At 33.2% G+C, this 23,369-nt stretch overlaps 2 protein-coding genes across 2 annotated transcripts in view; both read right to left on the bottom strand.

The window, feature by feature from the left end:
• Window positions 1-23,369, bottom strand: part of Nlg3 (Neuroligin 3) — a 262,901-nt gene that overhangs the window by 94,709 nt on the left and 144,823 nt on the right. The window contains exon 4 of the mRNA XM_074184408.1: window positions 8,438-8,919. Within this exon, the coding sequence (XP_074040509.1) occupies window positions 8,438-8,919 (482 nt within the window). The remainder of the gene's footprint in view (window positions 1-8,437; window positions 8,920-23,369) is intronic.
• On the bottom strand, window positions 16,287-17,688 carry LOC141486441 (uncharacterized). The gene is made up of 3 exons (XM_074184409.1): window positions 17,283-17,688; window positions 17,010-17,231; window positions 16,287-16,952 (listed from the first exon to the last, which is right to left on the bottom strand). The coding sequence occupies exons 1-3, from the start codon at window positions 17,451-17,453 to the stop codon at window positions 16,305-16,307; spliced, it is 1,041 nt and encodes a 346-aa protein (XP_074040510.1). The 5' UTR covers window positions 17,454-17,688; the 3' UTR covers window positions 16,287-16,304.

The raw sequence follows: 23,369 nt of genomic DNA on the forward strand, positions 1-23,369 counted from the left end.
GCGGTAGATTCGGATACGTTTCATTGAACTTTCTACATGTTCTGCTGATAATTTTGTCACACTGTCCAAAAATAATAAACAAATTCATAAGAACTTCGTTTGAATAGTTTTGTTCCATCGTTTTGAGGGTATTTGCAACTTCTGAAGTGACGAAAATGTCGATATTATTAGGAGAATGTCACAACGCTACTGTCAAATAGTAATCATGGCCTGCTCACCAAATACCGAATGGAAATACCATTCTGAAGGGACATTTTCACAAATAAATGTTCATAAGTCGGAAACTTGACTGGTTAGGTATAGGTATGATATACATAGAAAGAAAGCAAACTTCAGCAGCTTTCCAAATTTTTAATGATATACAGGGTGTTCCATTTAAAATAATAAAATTTCAGCAACTTTTTCAAGCAAACGAAAAAACTGTATTTTTTTACCACCCTGTGTTGAAGTAACGGAGATTAGGCTGACGTGTGGGAAGTGTCCAAGTATCACCTAACTCCAAACCAAATTTCGATATCATAGTACTTCTTAACTAAAAGATATCGGCATTTTTAGAAGTCATGATTTTCGAAGAAAAAAATTGAAATTAATTTTTATTTCGGAAACGGTAACAGATAAATATAGGGAAATATCAAGAAAAGTTGTCGGGCAATTGTTGGAGATTCCAAAAATAATATTATATACAGAGTGTTCTATTCGAAAAATCAAAGTTGCTACTGCTTTCTAATAGAAGCGGCAACACCGCATTGTCGCAAATATTTTAGTTGGCTAGAGAATGTCCGAATATGCCCTCCATTAAATTTTCAAAGTGATCCGTTGTCTGGTTCACCAGAAACGTCTAATGTGCCATCCACCGTGAATCAGCCTGTGTATGCGTATTGCATTTGTAGCATTTGACTCTATGTTCTGTTTCATTTGTATTTTGTAGGGTTTATTAAACAAAAACCTGGGATCAATTGCATCACCGGCTGCCTGCAGCAGAGGTTGCGCAGTAAGCGCTTCTCGCCATAGGCTCAACCTCAATTGACCCATTCTTACTACGAGGTTTACACCAGCCGTGCGCAATCGTAACATGGCCATTAACCCAACCTCCTCAACGTACAGGTTCAGAGGGGTCAGACCAGTAATTAATTCCATTGCCGCGATTGGTGTGGTTCTCATGGCTCCTGTGATGTTTATACAAGCCAATCGCTGTATTTGATGAAATTTGGCTCCGTACGTTAGCATAGGTCTGATTATTGCAGTGTAGAACCAGGTGACTACACGGGGTGAAACACCCCATGCGCGTCCCATTGTCCTTCGACATTGCTCATGAGCCACATATACTCTTTTTGCTCTACTTTGTAGATGACAGTTCCATGTTAGCTTCCCTTCGAGGGTAGTACCAAGGTATTTCACTATGCCCACTTGATACTTGGAACAACTCTGCATAGTTTGTGTACTATCAGTCAACGTTTTCTAGCTTTCTCCAGAAAATTATTGGAATTTTGAGTCAATATTTGACTGCATTCTACAATTGAAGTTTCATAACAATCGAATTGTTTATAAGTGGATGTATGCCTGAACATCATCCAGAATTTCTCCACAAATGATTTCAAGATTTCATCTTCATTCTTTGTTCAACATCTTATTTTTATCGATCTCACCATATGTGATGAGAATAGTGGCAGCAGCCTTCGAATTTTTTTAAGAAATTGCTTGCAAGTATCTCTACATAGCCACAATCAACGCTTTCTAGATTTCTTTGGATAATAATTGAAAATGTGAAAACTGAACTCTATTTTCACATGATCCAAATTTAAGTCTTGAAATGACGTTGGATATAATATATATCATAATTATATGAAATATGTATGCTGAAATGGGCTATAATATCAGTATTTTGTAACGTGGATCTCAATCGTAGACCCACTGTACCACTGTTACCGTTTTATTACGTACTATTTGAAATAATTATATTTTTTTCATAACGTAAATTAGTACGTACAGCTCATATGAAGGTAACATATTATTTTTCGAATTCGATCGAAGAGCAGACTACATAATTCAAATTATTTTCATTCACATAAGCTTTTTTTATTTTTTCTTATATGAACTAGGTGAGCTAGATGATCCATTCCTTCCACCATGTTTCCTTGGTATTTTACAAAAAACATTAATTATTCAAATTCATATTCATCCAGAGAGCTATTTCAAATTTTTCTATACAGTCAATCTTAAGTATATTGAAAGTACCATTTTGCCCTCTTTTCAAATTGCGTAACACCTCAAAGCAGCAAAGTGTCACATCAAATCTACCCCTATAGTCTTGAATAAAACATTGTAACCTTATTTTAAACCCATTCTCGGTTTGTCCTTTTCTGTTTCCTTTCGGTGAGAAGTAGACTGGACAAAACATTCCGTAATCGAATTGCCGTACCGCCACTATTTCAGTGTACTTTCGTTATTGATGGATTTTTCCTTCCGGTCATTCTTCGGAAGCTCATTCCAAAATACCATTTCATTAACTCTATACATCATTTCCACCATCCATTGTGTCATTCTATGAGCACGTTATTATGTTTGATGAATTGTTCGAATAAATGAATACATCCATTTTCGGATGATAAACTATCCAGATATTCATTTCTGTTCAATAAAATGAAAACTATATGAACTGTTTGTTTATGTTTATCTTATATTTGATTCATTTAGATGTGAACCTTGTTATATTTTGGAATATATTTGTCTTCAGATAATATCAGTTTGAATAAATAACGAAAAGGTGTTATTTACAAACCATAATGGGTCCACAAAAAAGTGGAATATTCTGGAATCTGTTGGTAAGTTCTGATTGAATCCAGAATATTTTTTTTATTGAGCTTGGGCTGAAAAGTCACGGGCCTGAGAAAGAAACCGCGTTTTTTTGTTCAAAATTGGCTTTATACATCGACGTAACCTCCATCAAGAGGATACAATTATTCCAGCGTATTTCAATACCACTTTTGTAAAACGATTTATCTCTTGCCTCAAAATAATAAGCCCCATTTTCAGTATTGAACTCGTCATTCGAGCGAAATTTCTTACCGGTGAGCATTTTTTTTTTGAGGTCTGGGAACAGCCAGTACTCTCTGAGAACCAAATCTGCGGAATATGGTACATGAGGGAGCAAATTTAAAGCCCATTTCATGAAATGTTGCCATTGTTTCCATTGATTTGTGATACTGTGCATTACCTTGATGAAGCAGCACTTCACTGTTCTTCAAATGGGCTCGTTTTTCCACAATTTGAGCCTACAAACGCTCCAATAATGCTTTATAATATTCAGTGTTGATGGCATTTCCCTTCTCAAGATAGTCGATGAATAATACACCACGCACATCCCAAAATACCGAGGCCATAACCTTTCCAGTCGATTGTAGTGCTTTCGGGCGCTTTGGACGAGCGTTACCAGTTGCTCTCCACTCAGATAATGATCGTTTTGATTCTGGAGTGAAGTGATGGCTCCATGTTTCATCTATTGTCACATATTGATGCAGAAATTGTCAAACACTTCTTAGAATCATCAAGAAGCAGTGTAAAATTAGAACACGAAATTGTTTTTGATCCATTTTTTTGAAGATAACAAAAGTAGTGTCACAATTAGTACAATAACTCATAAATTTATGATTAGAATATCATGAAATTTCAACAGTTTCCTTTTGAAGGTTAGTACTAACTGAAAAAGTGATGAATGCAACAAAACTAGTAGTACCATCTATTTGTTAGGCCCGAGAATTTTCAGCCCAGGTAGTATATGATTTCAATTTTTTTTAAGGTATTTGATAACGTTCATATTGAATGGTTAACATTTGGATTCCCACTACTCGAAAGAATATTCGCCATTGAAATCTCAAAGATGGATATACATAAAGAAAAAGTTTAAAATATGTTTTTCCGTTAATCAGCTGTCGCCCCCATACGAACGACAACTCTCAGAAGTTGAGAACTTAAACATCATTGCATAAACTGGTTATAGAGATCAGTTGATGATTTGGCAATCATTTTAGGCTTTGGACTTCACATGGGTCAAAGACATTATTCTATTAATTCTTCCGCTAATTTGTTCCCAACTTCTGTCATGGAATGTGTTCATTTAGTATGAATACGTTTGAGGAAGCTATTATATAACGAAACACGTGTTGCAATTTTGTAAACTGTGAACATCTTGGAATGGAGAACTTGGGTATCTTTTGTTAGATAGATAGATAGATGGATAATTTATTTCACTACATTACATAATAAAATGTTTGTAGTAAGTCAAAAAATAGCATGAAAGTAATTTGTTAAACAATCAAAATATTATAAAAACAAACGAGAAACACAAATACAAAAATATAAAAACAAAAATTGAGTATGTATGTTGACATTATAAACATTTCAAATGATTCACGTATTCTTCGACAGAGTATAAGCAAAAACTCAAAAGATAATTTTTTATTGTTTTTTTGAATTTGGACATACTAAGAATTTTGAAACTATCGGGAAGATAGTTGTAGAGGTTGTTTTTTGTGATTCAGTCAAACGATAGCGGTTTGTCCGAAATTTGTTACAATGTCTGGTATCATAGTCATGAAGGTCTGATTGCTTGATTAATGAAGTTGATTTTTTATGAATTTCTATGAGAACGTTGTACAAAAATAATGTGGGTAACGGCATTATTCTTAATTTCAAAAACAGAGGTAGACAATGATCCCTATAACCAGAGTTAGTAATTATTCTGAGAGGTTTTTTCTGCAATTTAAAAATTTTTACAGCACCAGTTGAGTTGCCTCAGAGTATAACACAATAGCTAATGTGAGAATGATAGAGGGAGAAATATGTTATTTTCAGTGTATCGAAACGAGTTTTATTTCTCAACTGACGCAATAAAAAAAGAGTTCTAGATGATTTTTTACCCAATTGGTCAATATGACAGGTCCAAGTGAGAGTACTATCGACAACCAACCCAAGTAATTTAACACTGCACTTGATGTAGCGGCAGAGCTTGTTTGAAACTGTAACTGTTGCATTTTATCTGTATTCTGTTTGAGTCGATTTGACACGAACCAACTTTCTGCCTTCTCATCGACTTCCTTTGATGTTCCAGGTAGTTCAATAGAATTTTTTTCAGAGTAAATAAATGTAGTGTCATCGGCAAACAAAACAGATTTATATGGATGCATGAAATTAATAATGTCAATCACGTAAATTATGAATAGAAGTGGTCCCAATACTGATCCTTGGGGAACACCATGTTTAACGAGTTTTAAATTCGTAATGCAAGTATTGCTGCGTAATAGCTGGGTGGTAACCTTGCTCGAGATTATCGACTACTTCACTCACCACATTGAGAAGTGCTTACGAAAACCAAACTGAGATTCGTTGAATAATTTATATTTTACAGAATATGCGTAATGACGTTCTTCAATAATCTTCACAATTATTTTGCTAAAAATGGATATTATTGAGATGGGACGATAATTGTTAACAAGAGAAATGTCTCCGTTTTTTGAACAAAGGGATACATTTTGATAGCTTAAATGCATCAGGAAAAATACCACTTGTCGATATTAATTGCACTTTGAACGTCTTTTTCGGTCACTGGGCCCGGAAAAAAGAGCTGCATACCGTTGGTAGAGATACAATGATATTGTCAGCAATATCAACAAAAAAGTCATTGAAATGGTCAGTATGAGTTATATTATTGTTGTTCCTGTTTATCTCGAAATTTGTTATTTGTCAACATGCTTTCGCCTTATAATTGTTATAAGCTAATTTCTTAGAATGTTTAGGCTGGGCAATATAATTTTTCTTCAAAGTTCTATATGTTATATAATCCGTGTATTCTTTAGTTATATCGGCTATTGTTTTGAGAAATCCCACTAAAAATGCACTGATTCTAGAATAAAAGAGTTATCAACAATTTCTCAAAAATGTGATAAATGATGCAGAAGTATTGTTTATCGGTGACAGATTGGAATAATCTTTCAATAGAAGTGAAATAATTTGGAATCTGGTCAATCATTTCATTAGGGAAAAACAATAAATATGAGAAACAAAAAAATAATAGTAATGAAACACGTATCGAGAATTTTTAGTAGATATGTGAAAAATGTTAATACCTCTCTTCATGAACTACTGAAGAAACTACCACTAACTAAATTATTGTTTTTCTTTTTCTAGACGTTTCTAATGGAAATTGGTTCAAGAAAGTCTGTTATTGCCCAAAAACTGGGAAACATCCATAGAAATTGACGAAATATCGATGACAGTTATAAAGAAAATACTTGGAATTTCAGAGATGACAGGAGTCAAATTCGAAATTCAGATCGCGGAATCAATTGATCCTTACAATCATCAGAACTTTCTGAGCATGACATCTTATCGAAAATATTGTTTGATTCCGCACAATAGTGGAAATAATGTAAAAACAATCAGTAAACAATGAGTAAAATGAACAAATCAAATCGTAAATAATGATTTATCAGTAATTCTGAAGGATAATACGAGGGGATAAACGCCTAATAAAATGAATAGAGTGTCATTTAGTAATACAAACTTAGAAATAAGTCAGATGACTTCTACAGGGTATTTTCCAAAGGGGACAGTTGATGTCAAAATATTACAAATATGTATAGAGCATGCAGAAAAGTAATTCTCAGACAAAACTGAAAGAGAAAGCCCGCTGGAAACATATACGTTCACATAAACTTTGAATTATACGGAAGAGTTATTAAATGAATGAATTGAGTACCTAATTTTGGTAATCTTATCTGGATTGGTGCTGAAGATGCAATAAGACAAGTGCCTCATTCCGAAACACCTGATGTTCGCCATTGAGGATGACAGTTTTTCATGCTATGTGAAATTTTACCACAGTAACTCACTATATTGTGTAGCAATCCTGTAAATTATATCCGATTCAATTCTATGGCGACAAATCTAAGTTGAACTATTCAATATAGAAATTGTTCAACTTGAGAAAAGTTTAGGTTATTACTCATATTTTATGTATAAATATGTAATTGTAAGGTGAGAGAGAGGAGGAGCCTGGCTTTCGCTGACGTATGATTGAGAGAAAGGGAAGCCGGACAGACTGGAGCTGTAATGCATTTGGTAATGAAGCGGTGTGGACGTAATTGGCCTTATCTTCGAGATGCGTACTATACTTTTTCTACGACTGACCGTAGAAAGGAATGGTACAATATATTTGTTTGACATTATTGCTTTGTATTTTGAACTCATTCAGTCGGTTAGTCAGAACTTGATAAAATGATTTAAAAATTGGTGACAACATTTCCTACAAATTATTCGGGTTCATTTTTGTTATAAGCTTTTGCTGAATCTTCGAAATAAAGAAGAAAGTTTCCGGAAAATGAAGTTATGTTTTTCTTTTCTCTCCAACTCAAAAAATTTTCGAGATTAAATTCGTATTTTTTATATTGCTATGTCCTGAAACTACCTCAAATAGAATAATACTCTGTAATGTGACTGAATGGATGAGTGAATATTTGTCTCTGAATTTTGCTGACAGCAAATTATTCATTGCAATATTCATCACATATTTCTTGATCGTTATCACTCATTTTGAATGTTTACGAGATACTTGACAGCTTACAATTGAAACAAGTGGTTGTTGATTCTCGGATATAACTAGATTTATTACCAACCCATAAACTGTTGAACAATAAATTTACTAAAAATATGATTTATATTTAGATTTCACAGAGAATTTGAAAATAATGTGTTCATGAGACCATATTTATCAGAGTGAATTTATAGCAAGCACGTATTATTCTTTCATTAAATGAAATGTGGCTTGAAAATGATGATACTAATTATGTGTATGTACATTATTAGTATCATTATTCAATCCAACAAACGTAACAGTTGGCTTTTGGTGGCTATAATATATGTACATACACAAAATAATCAATAGAAGATTTCATTAATGAATTATCTGTCCTTTATTTATTCATTAATATACATAAAACTTGAGAAATAATCTAAGTTTTTCTCAAGTTGAACAATTTCAATATTCAATAGTTCAACTCAAATTAAATCAAGCTATCACTTCTGTCGGGCGTCCCGAGCAGCACACATTCTTTTCTTGAGTGTAATTCAATGTTTATATGGAAGTAGTTTATTTGTTAGTCATCAAAAACTATCTTTATCTATTTATACCAAGTGTGGTTGTCGGCTCTTAAATGTATTCAGTGAACCGAAAAAGTTATTGAACCGTAATTCATAACAAACCTGTAATATTCGTCAAACTTCGAGAGACTATTAATGAATATATACTTGAATATACTAATTACTGTCAAGGTCACCGGAGACTCTGCAACAGCGATTAAACGAACCGCTAGTAATTCAATCTTCGTTAAGTATCCCAACTTCGGAGCCGTGGAAAATCAATATAGACTCCCGAGAAACTCACCTGCTGATAGTCTCCGAACTTCGTCTGATAATCAAACACGTACAAGTAGGAATTTCTATGCTCGGCTGAGTGCAAATCGGCAGTATGCACAACCGGAGCCACGTATTGTGCATCGGATAAAGCTTCGAGAGTTTCGTCCCTAATATTAATCGGATGCTGGACGGGCCTTTCCCAGTCCGTGTACTCATTCACGATCGTCGCCAGGATCTCGGACAAATGATAACTGTACGTATTCCGGACGAATGTCCTCAGAATTTTCGATCTTCTGTCCGCCTCGATTCCGTATTGGACGTCCTCCCCGTTGAATGCGAAGTACGCTTCTGCCTTTACCACGCCGAGGAGCAAATCGTATCGGGAGAGTTTCGAAATGACCGATTTTCGCAACAGGACGTTGTTCAGGATGGTGATTGCGTTTTGCGGTTCTGGTTTAGGAGGGTTGCTGCTACTCCCGTCGAAGTCGTTGTAGTGGGGGTTGTCTCCACCTGCAAACAAAGGAAAAGGATTACATTAAGAGGATCTTCGAGATTCGAGAGAATTGGATGGTTGAGAGAATCGCCGAGTAGATTTTTCAGAACCATACAGAAAAACAATTTGCAACTTCAGCATGTCTACTGCAGAGGATTAACTTTTTACTGACATTGTTGAAAGTAACGGAAGAAACAATATTCCATGACCATATTCTGGAAAGGAAATTAGATAACAACAATCAGTGATCGGTTAGTTCCTGATCCTCAGAGGGTTGTTATTATTTGAAGTACTCTGCTTCAGCAACTTCAGTTCTATTGTCCCTGAGATTTTGAAGCCTTTGAAATAGAGTGTGATATTCCAATAGTCACAACTGATAAAAAGGAACAAGGCAGTAATAAAATAAAAGAAAGCTGTTTTTGTCTTTGGACTCTCCACCCAAGTGGTAAATGATTGTTCATTGGTTTTATAATATTTGCCAGTTTGATAATATTTTGGGTCTGAATATTACATTCAACAAGACATTTTGCTTGGAAACAGTAGATATCACACAAGAAATGCAGCAATCCTGGAAGTGCCGAATCACCGTCTCCAAAAAATAGAACGTTGCCCAAAATACATGGTAATAACTTTGTTCAATCATCTACCAAACCGCTACAAATATCTTCCTTTGAATAAATTTAAAATAGTAGTCAAAAATATATTATTAAAAAAAGCTCACTACTCTATAAGTGAGCATTTGGGAGACACAGATTTCAACTGATTTTATATTTTATGTATGCATGCGTATTTTCATATTTTATATTTTATCAAACCACTTGTTTTTATTGCTTTTAGATGTTTTTATGTATGATCTGTGATCTGTTTATAGGTTAAGTCTCTTGTTTGTATAATCGAAAACTCGCATGAACGAACTATTCCTGAAACCTGACTTGTTCTGTATTATGTATGAAATAGTAATAAGAACCAATTACAAATAATCAACTATCAATATTATTATATTGAGTCCTTTTACATGCTGTCATACACTTAGTTACCTCAATTCAGGTAAAATGTTTTTAATATTGATTTATCTCATTTGAATTGAAGGGGTTATATTTTTAGGAGTGATTAATTTTTGGGAAAGAAAGTTTTTGGCCTTCTACTACTCCATCTCGATTCAAAAAAAAAGATGAGAGAAGCTTCCAAAGATTGGAAGATTCCCTAATCTTTTTTTTGTATCAGTATAAGATAAATTCTTGGGAAAGAAGGTTTTTGGCTTTCTACTACTCCATCTTGATTCATAAAAAAAATGCGGGAAGATTCCAAAGATTGGAAGATTCCCTCATCTTTTTTTGTATCTAGATGTAGTAGTAGAAAGCCAAAAACTTTCTTTCCCAATAATTTATCTTATACTGTACTATGCTGACTTGCTCTATATTATGCTAGACATAATCTAAAGAATTAATAAATTATTATTATTATCATTATTGATCAGTTCCATTCCATTATTGTCACCTACCAATCCACCTTTTTCTTTATGTAACTACTGTTCATTTATGAACCTCGAAAGCTAAACAATGATTTCTTTCATAAGATCACGACTTAATGCCACCGAAAAGGTCAGTTTTGATCTTGACATCATCTATTCCAGCAACAGAAATTTCTTCAAAATTGAAATGGGGATGCTTTTTAGTTTTGGCACAGTCATGTCGCTGAAATTGCAAAGGCAGCTTCTCAAAAGTTTGGAATACTGTTCCGAACCAGAAAACTGTACACACCTCAGCAAATTTTGGTTCTTTCTAGAGCTCAGATCAGACCTTCTTTGGAGTATTGTTCACATGTATTGAGTTCCACCCCTAAGCATACATTGAAGCCGCTGGATTCAATCCATTCGCCTGATTGGAGACATGAACATCACTTGCAACCTTGATAGTCTGGAACATCGAAGAAAGGTTGAAGATTTGTCTCTCTTCTATAGATACTTTCACGGGAAGTGTTCAAGTGACTTAGCATATTTGAGTCCACCAAGAGCGGTACATATCAGAAATACGCGACGGAGTGTGGTTGCTTATTGTTTTGAGGTTCAACTCAAGACTTTGTCCTTGAAAAAAATTGGAGTTACTTTTGATTTCCTTTGTCTCCTTTGTGGGAAATTTCTAAATGGAGGAAGGAAGTAATAATATCCATACTACTACCCATTTGTAACGTGGCTTCATAAATGCAGCAATCGACAGCAATTTTTTTACGACCGTCATTTATTGAAAAATTATAAAGGTTAGCCATGTGCTCATATCTGATATTTATTGATGATTGTATGTAATGAAGTATGGCTTTTGGTAGATGAGTCTGTTGTCAAAAGTAGATATCAGGAATACATTAGTTTCATATATGAATCGATATAAAAAGTAGATGTGAAAATCGAATACATGGGACAAAAACAGTCCAAAATCAGAATACTGTTTTCATTCATTCATTCAGGTGAACAACGTGAATGTGTATATTCTGAACACATGAATCAAATGGCTATGGAAGATTACAATACTCAAATCAGGGAGGAGTGTTTAGATTTGAAAAACTTATCTCTACTGAATTAAAGTAATTAAACCCATAAAAACAGATGCAACAACTGGTAACAGGTGCAACTATCAGATAATATTTGTTCACATTTTCGAACAAGTAAGTATTGCATAACTATCTACAAGTTTGTATTTTACGATCTTCAAGCCTTTTTTTCAAATGACATACAAATCATATTGAGATGAGAGCTACTCGAAGGCATTGAAACTATTCAAAGGATTCAGAAGTTTTGGGTTTTGCAAGAGAAGCTCATACAGATATTCTCGATGAAGAATAATTATCTTGTCTTGTAAATTGATCTTGAATATAAAAATTGTAACTCTTTCAATTCGGAATATTGCGAAAACTCGAGCGACCTGAATAAGTTCGACTGCTCATGTGGATTCTAAAATGTATGCCTGGGAAAATTAATTTAGTGACATTTCATCTTGACCGAACATTTTAGCGAATACACGAAAATTATAATCGCCGAAAGTTTTTCTTCGTAGTTGTGTCAACGTTTTTTGCTCCTATAACAGACAGAACAAGACGTCAAAGTGAAACATAGTCCAAATGATGAATGCTGCGCAAGCAAAACAAAACACTTTCCTGGTTCTCGTAACGTTGAACGAAATTGTTAATTGGCAATTTCGAACAGGGTCTACATATACGATATAAAGGTCTAATTGTCTGATCCCGTTGAAATCCTTGTAACGAACGATTATACAAGGCCAGTTAATTAGCTAATGGTAGCCTCGATGTTCACCGCGGTGTATTATGCCCTATCGGCGATTTATAGTTTACGTTTCTCCACCAACATTCTGCGTACCAGTTGACAGCGATATATGGGATGAGCCTATCATTTTGATATCAATTTGAATGTTGAAATATGTTAATATGTCAGGATGTTGTTTTTAATTGAATTTTTTTTAACTGAACTGGCACAGATTAAAAAAAACAGGAAATTAGGTCAAAACTTCAATGTGCGAGATTTCTACTGGACATTTTAGTCCAGTCATTATAGTAAGTTCACCTTGGAATTCGAGATACCCAGCTGAAAGTCTGTAAATACTTGTATATTGACACCCTAAAAGTTGTCTCAAAACCTACATATGGTAGGGTGTAAGCAACTATTAAATTTCAAGGTCAAAGGTCACAAAAATCGGTTTTTTTGCGCTTTTTTTGGAAATATCTCATTTCCTATGGGTTTTTTGCTATTTGTATTTGATATCAATATTGTAGAATACAAAATTCTCTACAAATTTTGTTCGAAAAAATTTTTTATACGGTGAGCCGTTTTCGAGATAGACGGCGAAGAGCACGCGGTCACAGCATCACTTCAGGTCAACCGATGCCTCCGGTCGAAAACGCGCCATATATAGTTGATGAACTATCGATAAATCAATGATTATAAATATTTGTCAATTTTTATTAACTATTATATTATATTTTATCATTTTTTTCCTAATTTATCCACTTTTTATTCAGTATTAATTTATTTAACAACACTTACCTGCCCATGTAATTGCAGAATTGTTAATGAAAATATAGGAATTATATTTGAATTTTAACCTAATTAATATTCATAACTTCTTACATGATGAAAAAAAAAAACAAATAAATTATGAATTAATCTTTTTATTAAAAAATATCATTGAATACATTTATTTTTATTGAAAGTAAAGAAATGGAATAAAGGGTACAAAAACTACAATTTATAATTTTAATCATCTTCTTCCTCTTCATCGTCGTCTTCTGGCTGCTGGTAAATTTCAAACTGGTCTTCATTATCGTCTTCAACGACATTTGTCTCAAGTTCTTCCATGATTTCGGGGTCAAAGGTTCCATCTTCGTTAATGTCGCTCTGATATGGTAGAGCATTGAGACAAGCTTGCCCATTACATTGGTCACAAGCTGAAGAGCTTTGCAAGCCCGCTTTCCTGCATTCGCATCGCGAACCACAACCACTCTTGCAGTTGCAGAAAATTGTATTTAGCAAATCTTCTGGAGCAGGTGGTAAAATTGTCATGATAGGCTCCAGAAAATCGTTTCGCATTGCCCAACCCTATACATGGGGTTCCAAATCATGTCCTAACCAAGTTTGAACTTGATAATATACACGGTTGAAATGTTGATGAGCAGCTGCACTTGTTGGTGGAATATTTGAAAGCTGCACAGGTTTATTTAGTTTTGTAGACTTGACGTAATGCATATAACGAAGATGATCGAGACTTTTCACAGATTTTGGAGCATTTTAGACTACCAATAAGGTTTGAGTTCCACTCTCTAATAATCTCTGGGCCGAAAAATTTTCTTCCTCAAATGCTGCAGCTAGTTCATCCAAATTTGTCAGTTTCTCAAAAACTTTTAAAAATGATTTTTTTTCTTTTTTTAAAAAGCGCAGAAGTTGTGTCACAGCCACTTAATGCGTGCAGAAATAAAATATGTTTTTTAGAATGAGGATAATTATCAAAACTTTTAGTCGAGTATATCTTCGTTTTTACATTACCTTTCCCAACTTCTTTAAAGAAAATTTCTTGTTCGTAAGACAGTGTACGCCCAATTAAAATGACAAGTAAATCAATATCTTGTCCTATTATAACTGCAGTTTTTTTAGACTTTGATTCTTCAATTGCAGTTTCAACAATAAGAACATCCGCATCATCTCTGGCTTGTTTAGTAGTAATATTTGCAGCTTGTAATTTTTCAATTAACATATTAATGAACTTATCTTTGTTATTTCGATTTGATGAGAATTTTTCTTGAGTAACTGGTACAACCATTGTTTTATCGAAACAAACTTCATACGTTTTTGAAAGTGCAGCAGGTCTTCTCTGCTGCTCTATAGCTTTTACGTTCTTACCGTAGTCTGAATATCCGTCAAATACAACAATTATTTTGGAACTGTAATGCCTTTGTAAATAATTCATGTATTTATCAAAAATAATAGAAAAAGTATCTTCTCTGCTCCATACAACATGAATTCATCAATAATGAACGTCACAATGTTTTCATTGAGAACAAAATCAATTGGGCTCATGTTTTCATACAATGAGGATTTTGTTGTTTTTCTCATGCCATCATTATCAAATAGAGCTGTTGGATACGGACTCAATTCATATTGAAGATATTCTTCAAGATTACTTTCAAATTGTTTGCTGTAATTCTTTGGAAGAGTAATAATGGATCCACTGCAACTTTACAATCATTTATTTTTACAGATTTGTTAACACTGGAAAGCGGCATTACTTTTTCGGAGCGTTTAAACTTCATTTCATTAAATGATAAGTCGGTGATCTTCTTCATAGACTCTTATCCAATTTCGTAAGCTCCGGTTGACCTGAAGTGATGCTGTGACCGCGCGCTCTCCGCCCTCTATCTCGAAAACGGTTCACCGTATAAAAAATTTTTCAAACAAAATTTGTAGAGAATTTTGTATTATACAATATTGATAATGAATACAAATAGCAAAAAACCCATAGGAAATGAGATATTTCCAAAAAAAGCGCAAAAAACCGATTTTTGTGACCTTTGACCTTGAAATTTAATAGTTGCTTACACCCTACCATATGTAGGTTTTGAGACAACTTTTAGGGTGTTAATATACAAGTATTTACAGACTTACAGCTGAGTATCTCGAATTCCGAGATTCTTACCTAATTTAAGCTTAATTTAAGCTTAAATGACTGGATTAATTTTACAAAACCGCAACACATGTTTCGCTATACAATTGCTTCCTCAAACGTTTTCACACTGACTCAATTCTACCCAATTTTTGCATTATATAATAACAATTTGAATCATATGACGTTTCACCTACTTAATGACTGAAAATTTCATCTAAGTGCATCTAAGTGACCAACTCATTGAATGCACATGTCATAACCAATTTCCACGTTGGAAAACAGAATCAGGAGAGGAGAAGAATTCAATTCTAAACATTTAAAAAAATTGAGTTTCAAACCTCTGTCTTCCAAATGTGATATATACTTCATAGTCGTAGTTGAACTCATACCCCTATGATGAAAAATGATTTTCGAATGTGGAATTGGTTAAGAAACTACTCCTATGCTAATTTTGGGTACGAATCACAAGTCTAGTTATACGAGGTCTGTTGAAAAATGAAATGAAGTTTGATTTTTCCCAAAAAATATTTATTTATTCATAAAATTCCATTTTGTTCCGTATGAAGTAGTCCCCCTCAGATATCATACTATTGTGTGAGCATTTTTCCCAATCCTCAAAACACTTTTTTGTATTTAAATGCTGTTTTTTTCATTGGGCGGAAAAGGAATCAAAATGTTTCTCGTATATGAACAACTTTATTGAAACCATAATCAGGGCTCTATAATGAAATAATTTCTGGAGGCGATAACCTTTAACCGGATTTGGAATCCCATACTAAAAGATGCTGAAGTGGCAGCAGTGCAATGTAAGAGGTAATAACACTTCGGCCAATAACAACGCACCAACTAGAGAGGCGGGCTACCTGTGTCAACATGAATACAGCTTAAAAACTAGAAATCACTGGTCATTGGTGAACCATCAGGATGAATAAACCTCTGAAGAAGCCACTCGTGCTGGCGAAACAGTTCCAAACTACGACGGCCTTTAAATCCGAACGAAGATCGTAACACTGAAAATCTTGGCCGATCAATTATTTGTAACTTTGCTTTTCAACGTACGATTCTCAGAGAGTAGACACTTAATTGTTTTTATTTCTGACCGGGATATTATAAGCTTATATCGTCATAGTTACGCTATCAATAAAGAGAGTCATAACTCCCTTGGGACATTATAGATTTTATAATTCCCTCTACCTTTCACAAGTAAAAATAAATAGAAATGAAAACTGAACCATATTTTATTTATTCACGTCATTACAAATAATAAATGTACAATTTTGAAATGTTTCCTGAAAATTACTTCCGCCACTGGAAACAATTTCTTCTTTTGTATGGCTGGAGCTTCTGTTCACTACAGTCGAGGTACCTGCCTCTTCTGATAACAAAGTAGATAACATACGAGCCGTTTTATTTCTCAATTCGATGCTATCCTCCAAATACCCCTCCGCCACCGTGTAACTTTTCCAACCTCCGTGTCTTTTTAAGTTAGTCATAGTTGCTCCTGCATTGGCTAGAGCAGTAGCAGAAGTGCGACGAAGGCAATGTCCCGTATAGGAAGATGAGTTTGGCAATCCTAAATACATTGCGATTTTGCTGGGGATTTTCCCAAACATGTTTTTTCCAATTGGCTGAGATGTACATTTATTTTGTCGGAAGCTCAAAAAAAATCGTTCAATACCTTTAGGACGCAAAGACATATAAAGTCTTAATAAAGGCAAAGCGGAGAACTCTTTTTCATCCACAACTGTAAATTTCTTCGATACACCAGTTTTACTTTCCGGTACGTTCACTAACATAACGGAATCCCGGTCCTCTATATCCAATATCTTCATATTCAAAAGTTCCTGACTTCTGCATCCTCCAAAATAACCCATAATCAAAACAACCTATAACAAAAAAAAGGAAATAAATACACACAAAAAGGAAAATAAGAAAAAAATTACCTTATGCAATAAATGAATATCATTAGGAGCGTCCTTTAGGTATCTGATAACATCTTTAGGAGATAAAACAGCAGACTTTTTCGGCTTATAACTCTTACTCTTCCGTTTCAAAAAAGCCTGTAGTTCATTGAACTTGGTGATATCTCGTTTCTCATGTATAGTCACCATCAATTTTAGCATTGACCATTTAGTCCATAAAGAATTCGGACTATACGTTTCTGACTGAAACGAATAAACACAATTACTTACCGAAAAACATAGAAAATTCCTTACCAGTTCTTGAAAATATGCCAGAAATACAGTTTCAGTGACATCTTTTGGCATAACATTTTTCCGTGTCAGCCAGTCCAGATATATCTTGTATTCTTTTTGGTATACGGCTTCACTTTTCGATGGAATTAATGATTCTCTTGCTTGTTCAGCTTTTTTCAAAATATCCTCCATTATATTTGGGGTAGAAAACACGTTTTCACCGCAAACACAGCTTGATAACAAAGTTCTGTTTATAAACAAGTAACATAGCAACAACCTAACAACAAGAAAACTCTACTATAATCAACGGTACCTGATTCAAATATACCGGGAAGGTAATGAATTGGTACATTTTTCCGTTTCAAAAATGAACAAAATTTTATTGAAATCGGTCAGAAATAAAATTATCTATGTACCACGGGAATTATTGAGCCTTAATATCCTCAGGCAATTGCTTTCCCTCGGGCCAGAGGCCCTCGGGACGCAAACTTTGCCATCGGTAATTAGGCCCTCCTAATTCCCTTGATACATAAATAACTATTTATTGTCATTGCCGAATTTGTGTTGATATTAACGAGTACTTCATCTACAATGGAATTATATTTCTGTAGCCACGTCTTTGGGATAGCAAAAGTGGTTGTTCGTATCAGCCCGACCCTGTGCGTACTGTTAAAATTCTTGCAAAAACTTATCAGTACCACTAAAAACCTGATATCTGAGGTCTGCTTCGATTCATTGTAGTTCTTACGCTCGATCTGTGTGTGTGTGTGTGTGAGAGTGATGGAAGTCGTGTAAATAGTGCAATATGGTTAAACGAATAACAGAAGGTTTATATTTTATGAAGAAGGTGGAGAAAATAGAAAGGAAAATCAGACCAAACAGTGAGTAATAATTCAAAAACTTTTAGGGGACGAATTTCACTACAAAAATTCAGTGTGTAAACTCACAATGCAACCCAATTCAATTTCGAAAACTGACTACTGGTTACATTTTTACTTCGAATTTAATTTTCATTCCGAAAATGATTGAATAATTTAATTTTCACTTCAATAATTACTGAGTGATCTCATTTTCACTCCGAAAATGATAAACAGATCTCATTTTCACTCCAAAAATGATTGATACATTTCATTTTCACCCCGAAAATTACTGAATAATTCCATTTTCACTTTGGATATGATTGAATGGTTCCATTTTAAATCCAAAAATGACCAAAATTGGTTTCATGTTCACTTCGAAAATGATTGAAAAATTTAATTTTCATTCCGAAAATGATTGAATAATTTAATTTTCACTTCAATAATGACTGAGTGATCTCATTTTCACTTCGAAAATGATTTTCTTTTCAGTCAATTTAAAGTTCATTTGCTTCAGATTCGAAAATGATTGATAAATTTCATGTTCACCCCGGAAATGATTGAATATTCTCATTTTCATTTCGAAAATTACTGAATAATTCCATTTTCACTTTGGATATGATTGAATGGTTCCATTTTAAATTCAAAAATGACCAATTGGTTTCATTTTCACTTCGAAAATGATTGGAAAATTTAATTTTCATTCCAAAAATGATTGAATAATTTAATTTTCACTTCAATAATGACTGAGTGATCTCATTTTCACTTCGAAAATGATTTTCTTATTAGTCAGTTTAAAGTTCACTTGCTTTAGATTCGAAAATGATTGATAAATTTCATATTCACCCCGGAAATGATTGAATATTCTCATTTTCATTTCGAAAATTACTGAATAATTCCATTTTCACTTTAGATATGATTGAATGATTCCATTTTAAATCCAAAAATGACCAATTGGTTTCATCTTCACTTCGAAAATGATTGAAAAATTTAGTTTTCATTCCGAAAATGATTGAATAATTTAATTTTCACTTCAATAATGACTGAGTGATCTCATTTTCACTTCGAAAATGATTTTCTTATTAGTCAGTTTAAAGTTCACTTGCTTTAGATTCGAAAATGATTGATAAATTTCATATTCACCCCGGAAATGATTGAATATTCTCATTTTCATTTCGAAAATTACTGAATAATTCCATTTTCACTTTAGATATGATTGAATGATTCCATTTTAAATCCAAAAATGACCAATTGGTTTCATTTTCACTTCGAAAATGATTGAAAAATTTAGTTTTCATTCCGAAAATGATTGAATAATTTAATTTTCACTGCAATAATGAATGAGTGATCTCATTTTCACTTCGAAAATGATTTTCTTATTAGTCAGTTTAGAGTTTATTTGCTTTAGCTTCGAAAATGATTGATAAATTTCATATTCACCCCGGAAATGATTGAATATTCTCATTTTCATTTCGAAAATTACTGAATAATTCCATTTTCACTTTAGATATGATTGAATGATTCCATTTTAAATCCAAAAATGACCAATTGGTTTCATCTTCACTTCGAAAATGATTGAAAAATTTAGTTTTCATTCCGAAAATGGTTGAATAATTTAATTTTCACTGCAATAATGAATGAGTGATCTCATTTTCACTTCGAAAATGATTTTCTTATTAGTCATTTTAGAGTTTATTTGCTTTAGCTTCGAAAATGATTGATAAATTTCATGTTCACCCCGGAAATGATTGAATATTCTCATTTTCATTTCGAAAATTACTGAATAATTCCATTTTCACTTTAGATATGATTGAATGATTCCATTTTAAATCCAAAAATGACCAATTGGTTTCATCTTCACTTCGAAAATGATTGAAAAATTTAGTTTTCATTCCGAAAATGGTTGAATAATTTAATTTTCACTGCAATAATGAATGAGTGATCTCATTTTCACTTCGAAAATGATTTTCTTATTAGTCATTTTAGAGTTTATTTGCTTTAGCTTCGAAAATGATTGATAAATTTCATGTTCACCCCGGAAATGATTGAATATTCTCATTTTCATTTCGAAAATTACTGAATAATTCCATTTTCACTTTGGATATGATTGAATGGTTCCATTTTAAATCCAAAAATGACCAATTGGTTTCATTTTCACTACAAAAATGATTGAAAAATTAAATTTTGATTCCGAAAAATGATTGAATAATTCAATTTTCACTTCAATAATGACTGAATGATCTCATTTTTACTCCGAAAATAATAAACTGATCTCATTTTTACTACAAAAATGATTGATAAATTTCATTTTCATCCCGAAAATGGGTTTGATTTTAAATCCAAAATTGACGGATTAGTTTCATTGATTGAAAAACTTCATTTTCATTTCAAAAATGATTGAATAATTTAATTTTCACTTCAATAATGACTGAGTGATCTCATTTTCACTTCTTAAATGATAAAATGATCTCATTTTCACTCCAAAAATGATTGAATATTCCTATTTTCATTTCGAAAATTACTGGATAGCTCCATTCTCACTTTAAATATGATTGAATGGTTTCATTTTAAATCAAAAAATGACGGATTAGTTTCATTTTCACTCCAAAAATGATTGAAAAAATTCATTTTCATTTCGAAAATGATTGAATAATTCAATTTTCACTTCAATAGTGACTGAGTGATCTCATTTTCACTCCGAAAATGCTAAACTGATCTCATTTTCACTCCAAAAATGAATGATAAATTTAATTTTCACCCCGAAAATGATTGAATATTCCCATTTTCTTTTCGAAAATTACTGAATAATTCCATTTTCACTTTGGATATGATTGAATGGTTCCATTTTAAATAAAAGAAATGACCAATTAGTTTCATTTTCACTAGGAAAATGATTGAAAAATTTCATTTTCATTCCGAAAATGATTGAATATTTCTATTTTCATTTCGAAAATTTAAATCCAAAAATGACAGATTAGTTTATTTTCACTCCAAAAATGATTGAAAAATTAAATTTTCATTCCGAAAATGATTGAATAATATAGTTTTCACTTCAATAATGAGTGACTGATCTCATTTTCACTCCGGAAATGATTGAGTATTTTCATTGTCACACCGAAAATGATTGAATGGCTTCATTTTCATTTAAAAAATGATTCAAAAATTGAATTTTCACTTCAAAAATGATCGAATATTCTCATTTTCATTCCGAAAATGACTGAAAAATTTCAGTTTCACTTCGGAAATAACGAACTGATCTCATTTTCATTCAGAAAATGACCGTCTGATCTCATTTTCATTCCGAAAATGACTGAATAATTTCACTTTCACTATGGAAATAATTGAACGGTTACATTTTAATTCCGAAAATGGCCGACTTATTTCATTTCCACTACAAAAATTATTGAATATTTTTAAAATAATCATCAGTTGGGTGCAAGGGTATGAACTCTCATTCTGGCTGAATGAGACCGAAACAAACAGAATTTTTTGTTTTCTTCTGCTTGTCGTTAACCACCAACATTGGACAATTGAATAATTGATTAATTTTTCTGATGTTAATGATAAATATACTCGTGCGCTACTCGCTATCAGCTGATTTTGGAATACAACTTTGTCAGTCTTCATGAAATTCATTCTTCTTTATTATTACCGACTATTGAGACAGATCAAATTAACGTGGGCTCAATTAACTCACTGATGACTTGATAGTGTGTCGTAGCGTGATTCATCTTTTTTTAAAGGAAGCTGCTCACTTTCACTTTCAGAATTACCACTGTCAGACATATTTAATTTTTGATCATTTTTAAAAATGATTTATTCAGCAAAACATAGGTTATGTATAGGTACTGAAGTAAACACAATTTATACACTATATGTATCTAAGCTCAGTGTGGTGAGAGAGATGGCCTAATGCCGAACCAGCGGGAAGATAAAATCGCACAGTTGTTTGCGCATGGTGGCCCGTCACCACGGCATGCATCACCACGCTAGCAATCGATTTTACGTGCTATAGATGTTTCACATAGAAAATGTCAGAAATTTGTTTGATAACACGAATATTTGAAATGGAAGAATAGATACGGATGCTTTCACTTTAAATTCGAAGAATTATCGATTGTATGCCTTCCCACCTTTTTCTATCACAGCTGGAACACTCAACAAGATCATTTTTATTAGAGCCGAGAGCATTTTGGTCTTTCCTGTGTGGCCTTGGTTTCCATTAATCGAGAAACTTACAATTTCAAATATCATGACGAATTTTTACTTCTCTCTGCTTCAAGGACACCTCATTCATTGAGAAAAACACCCTGGGTGCTGCCAAATTATTCGGCAAGCATAATCATTGAAAGGAATGCCAGAAAAATCGACGGTCATGATTCTTGTTTCTCATAGTAGAGCTACTCAAAAACAGTATAACACCACTTGGCCATTCTATGTTCACTTAAAATGATAAGACATAGACCAGTTATGTAGCAGCACACTGTTATTGCAAAATGCTCCATTTTTAACTAGAGACGAAACTTGTCATCTGAGTATTTTTGGTAAAAAATATTTTTTTACTTTGCTTCTCAGTGTAAGATTCTCAGAAAGTGGACACTTATTTTTTTTTCATTGTCATTATCAAATTTGTGTTGATAATTTCTTCATCTACAATGGAATTATATTTCGATAGCCACGTCCTTGGGGTCACAAACGTAGTTGTTCGCGTCAGCCCCACCCTGTGCGTAATGTTTAAATTCGTGCAAAAACTTATCAGTACCACTCAATGCCCGATATCTAAGGCCTGCTTCGATTCATTATAGTTCTTACGCTCGGGCTATGTGTGTTGTGAATCGTGTAAATAGTGCAATACTGGTAAAAAAAACCAAAGCTTTATATTTCCTGAAGAGGAAGATGAATAAAACAGAAAGAAAAATAATAGAATCATCAAGAAGTGAGTAATAATTCACAAACCTTCAGGGGACGAATTTAATTTCAAAAATTCAATGTGAAACTCAAATGCATGTCTTGTCAATTCCAAAAAATGACCAACGGATTCCATTCTCACTCCAAAAATGATTGAAAAACTTCATTCTCACTCCGAAAATGATTAAGTTAATTTGTTTTCTTTCTAAAAATGATGAATAATTTCATTTTGCACTCCGAAAATCATTCAATGGTTTCATTTTCACTCCAAAAATGATTGAAAAATTCATTTTCATTCCGAAAATGACTAAATAAATACATGTTCACTGAGAAAATAATTGAA

The sequence above is a fragment of the Leptinotarsa decemlineata genome, unplaced genomic scaffold, assembly GCF_025532065.1.
Source record: "Leptinotarsa decemlineata unplaced genomic scaffold, Ldec_3_MD MMD2_tig00026354_RagTag_RagTag, whole genome shotgun sequence".
In the NCBI taxonomy this organism is placed as follows: Eukaryota; Metazoa; Arthropoda; class Insecta; order Coleoptera; family Chrysomelidae; genus Leptinotarsa; species Leptinotarsa decemlineata.

Coding starts and splice junctions, on each gene's coding strand:
- LOC141486441 (XM_074184409.1), bottom strand. CDS start 17,453: ATGGAGGATATTTTGAAAAAAGCTGAACAAGCAAGAGAATCATTAATT. Junction 17,232..17,282: donor TGGCATATTTTCAAGAACTG/GTAAGGAATTTT, acceptor TATTCGTTTCAG/TCAGAAACGTATAGTCCGAA. Junction 16,953..17,009: donor ATATTCATTTATTGCATAAG/GTAATTTTTTTC, acceptor TTTTTGTTATAG/GTTGTTTTGATTATGGGTTA.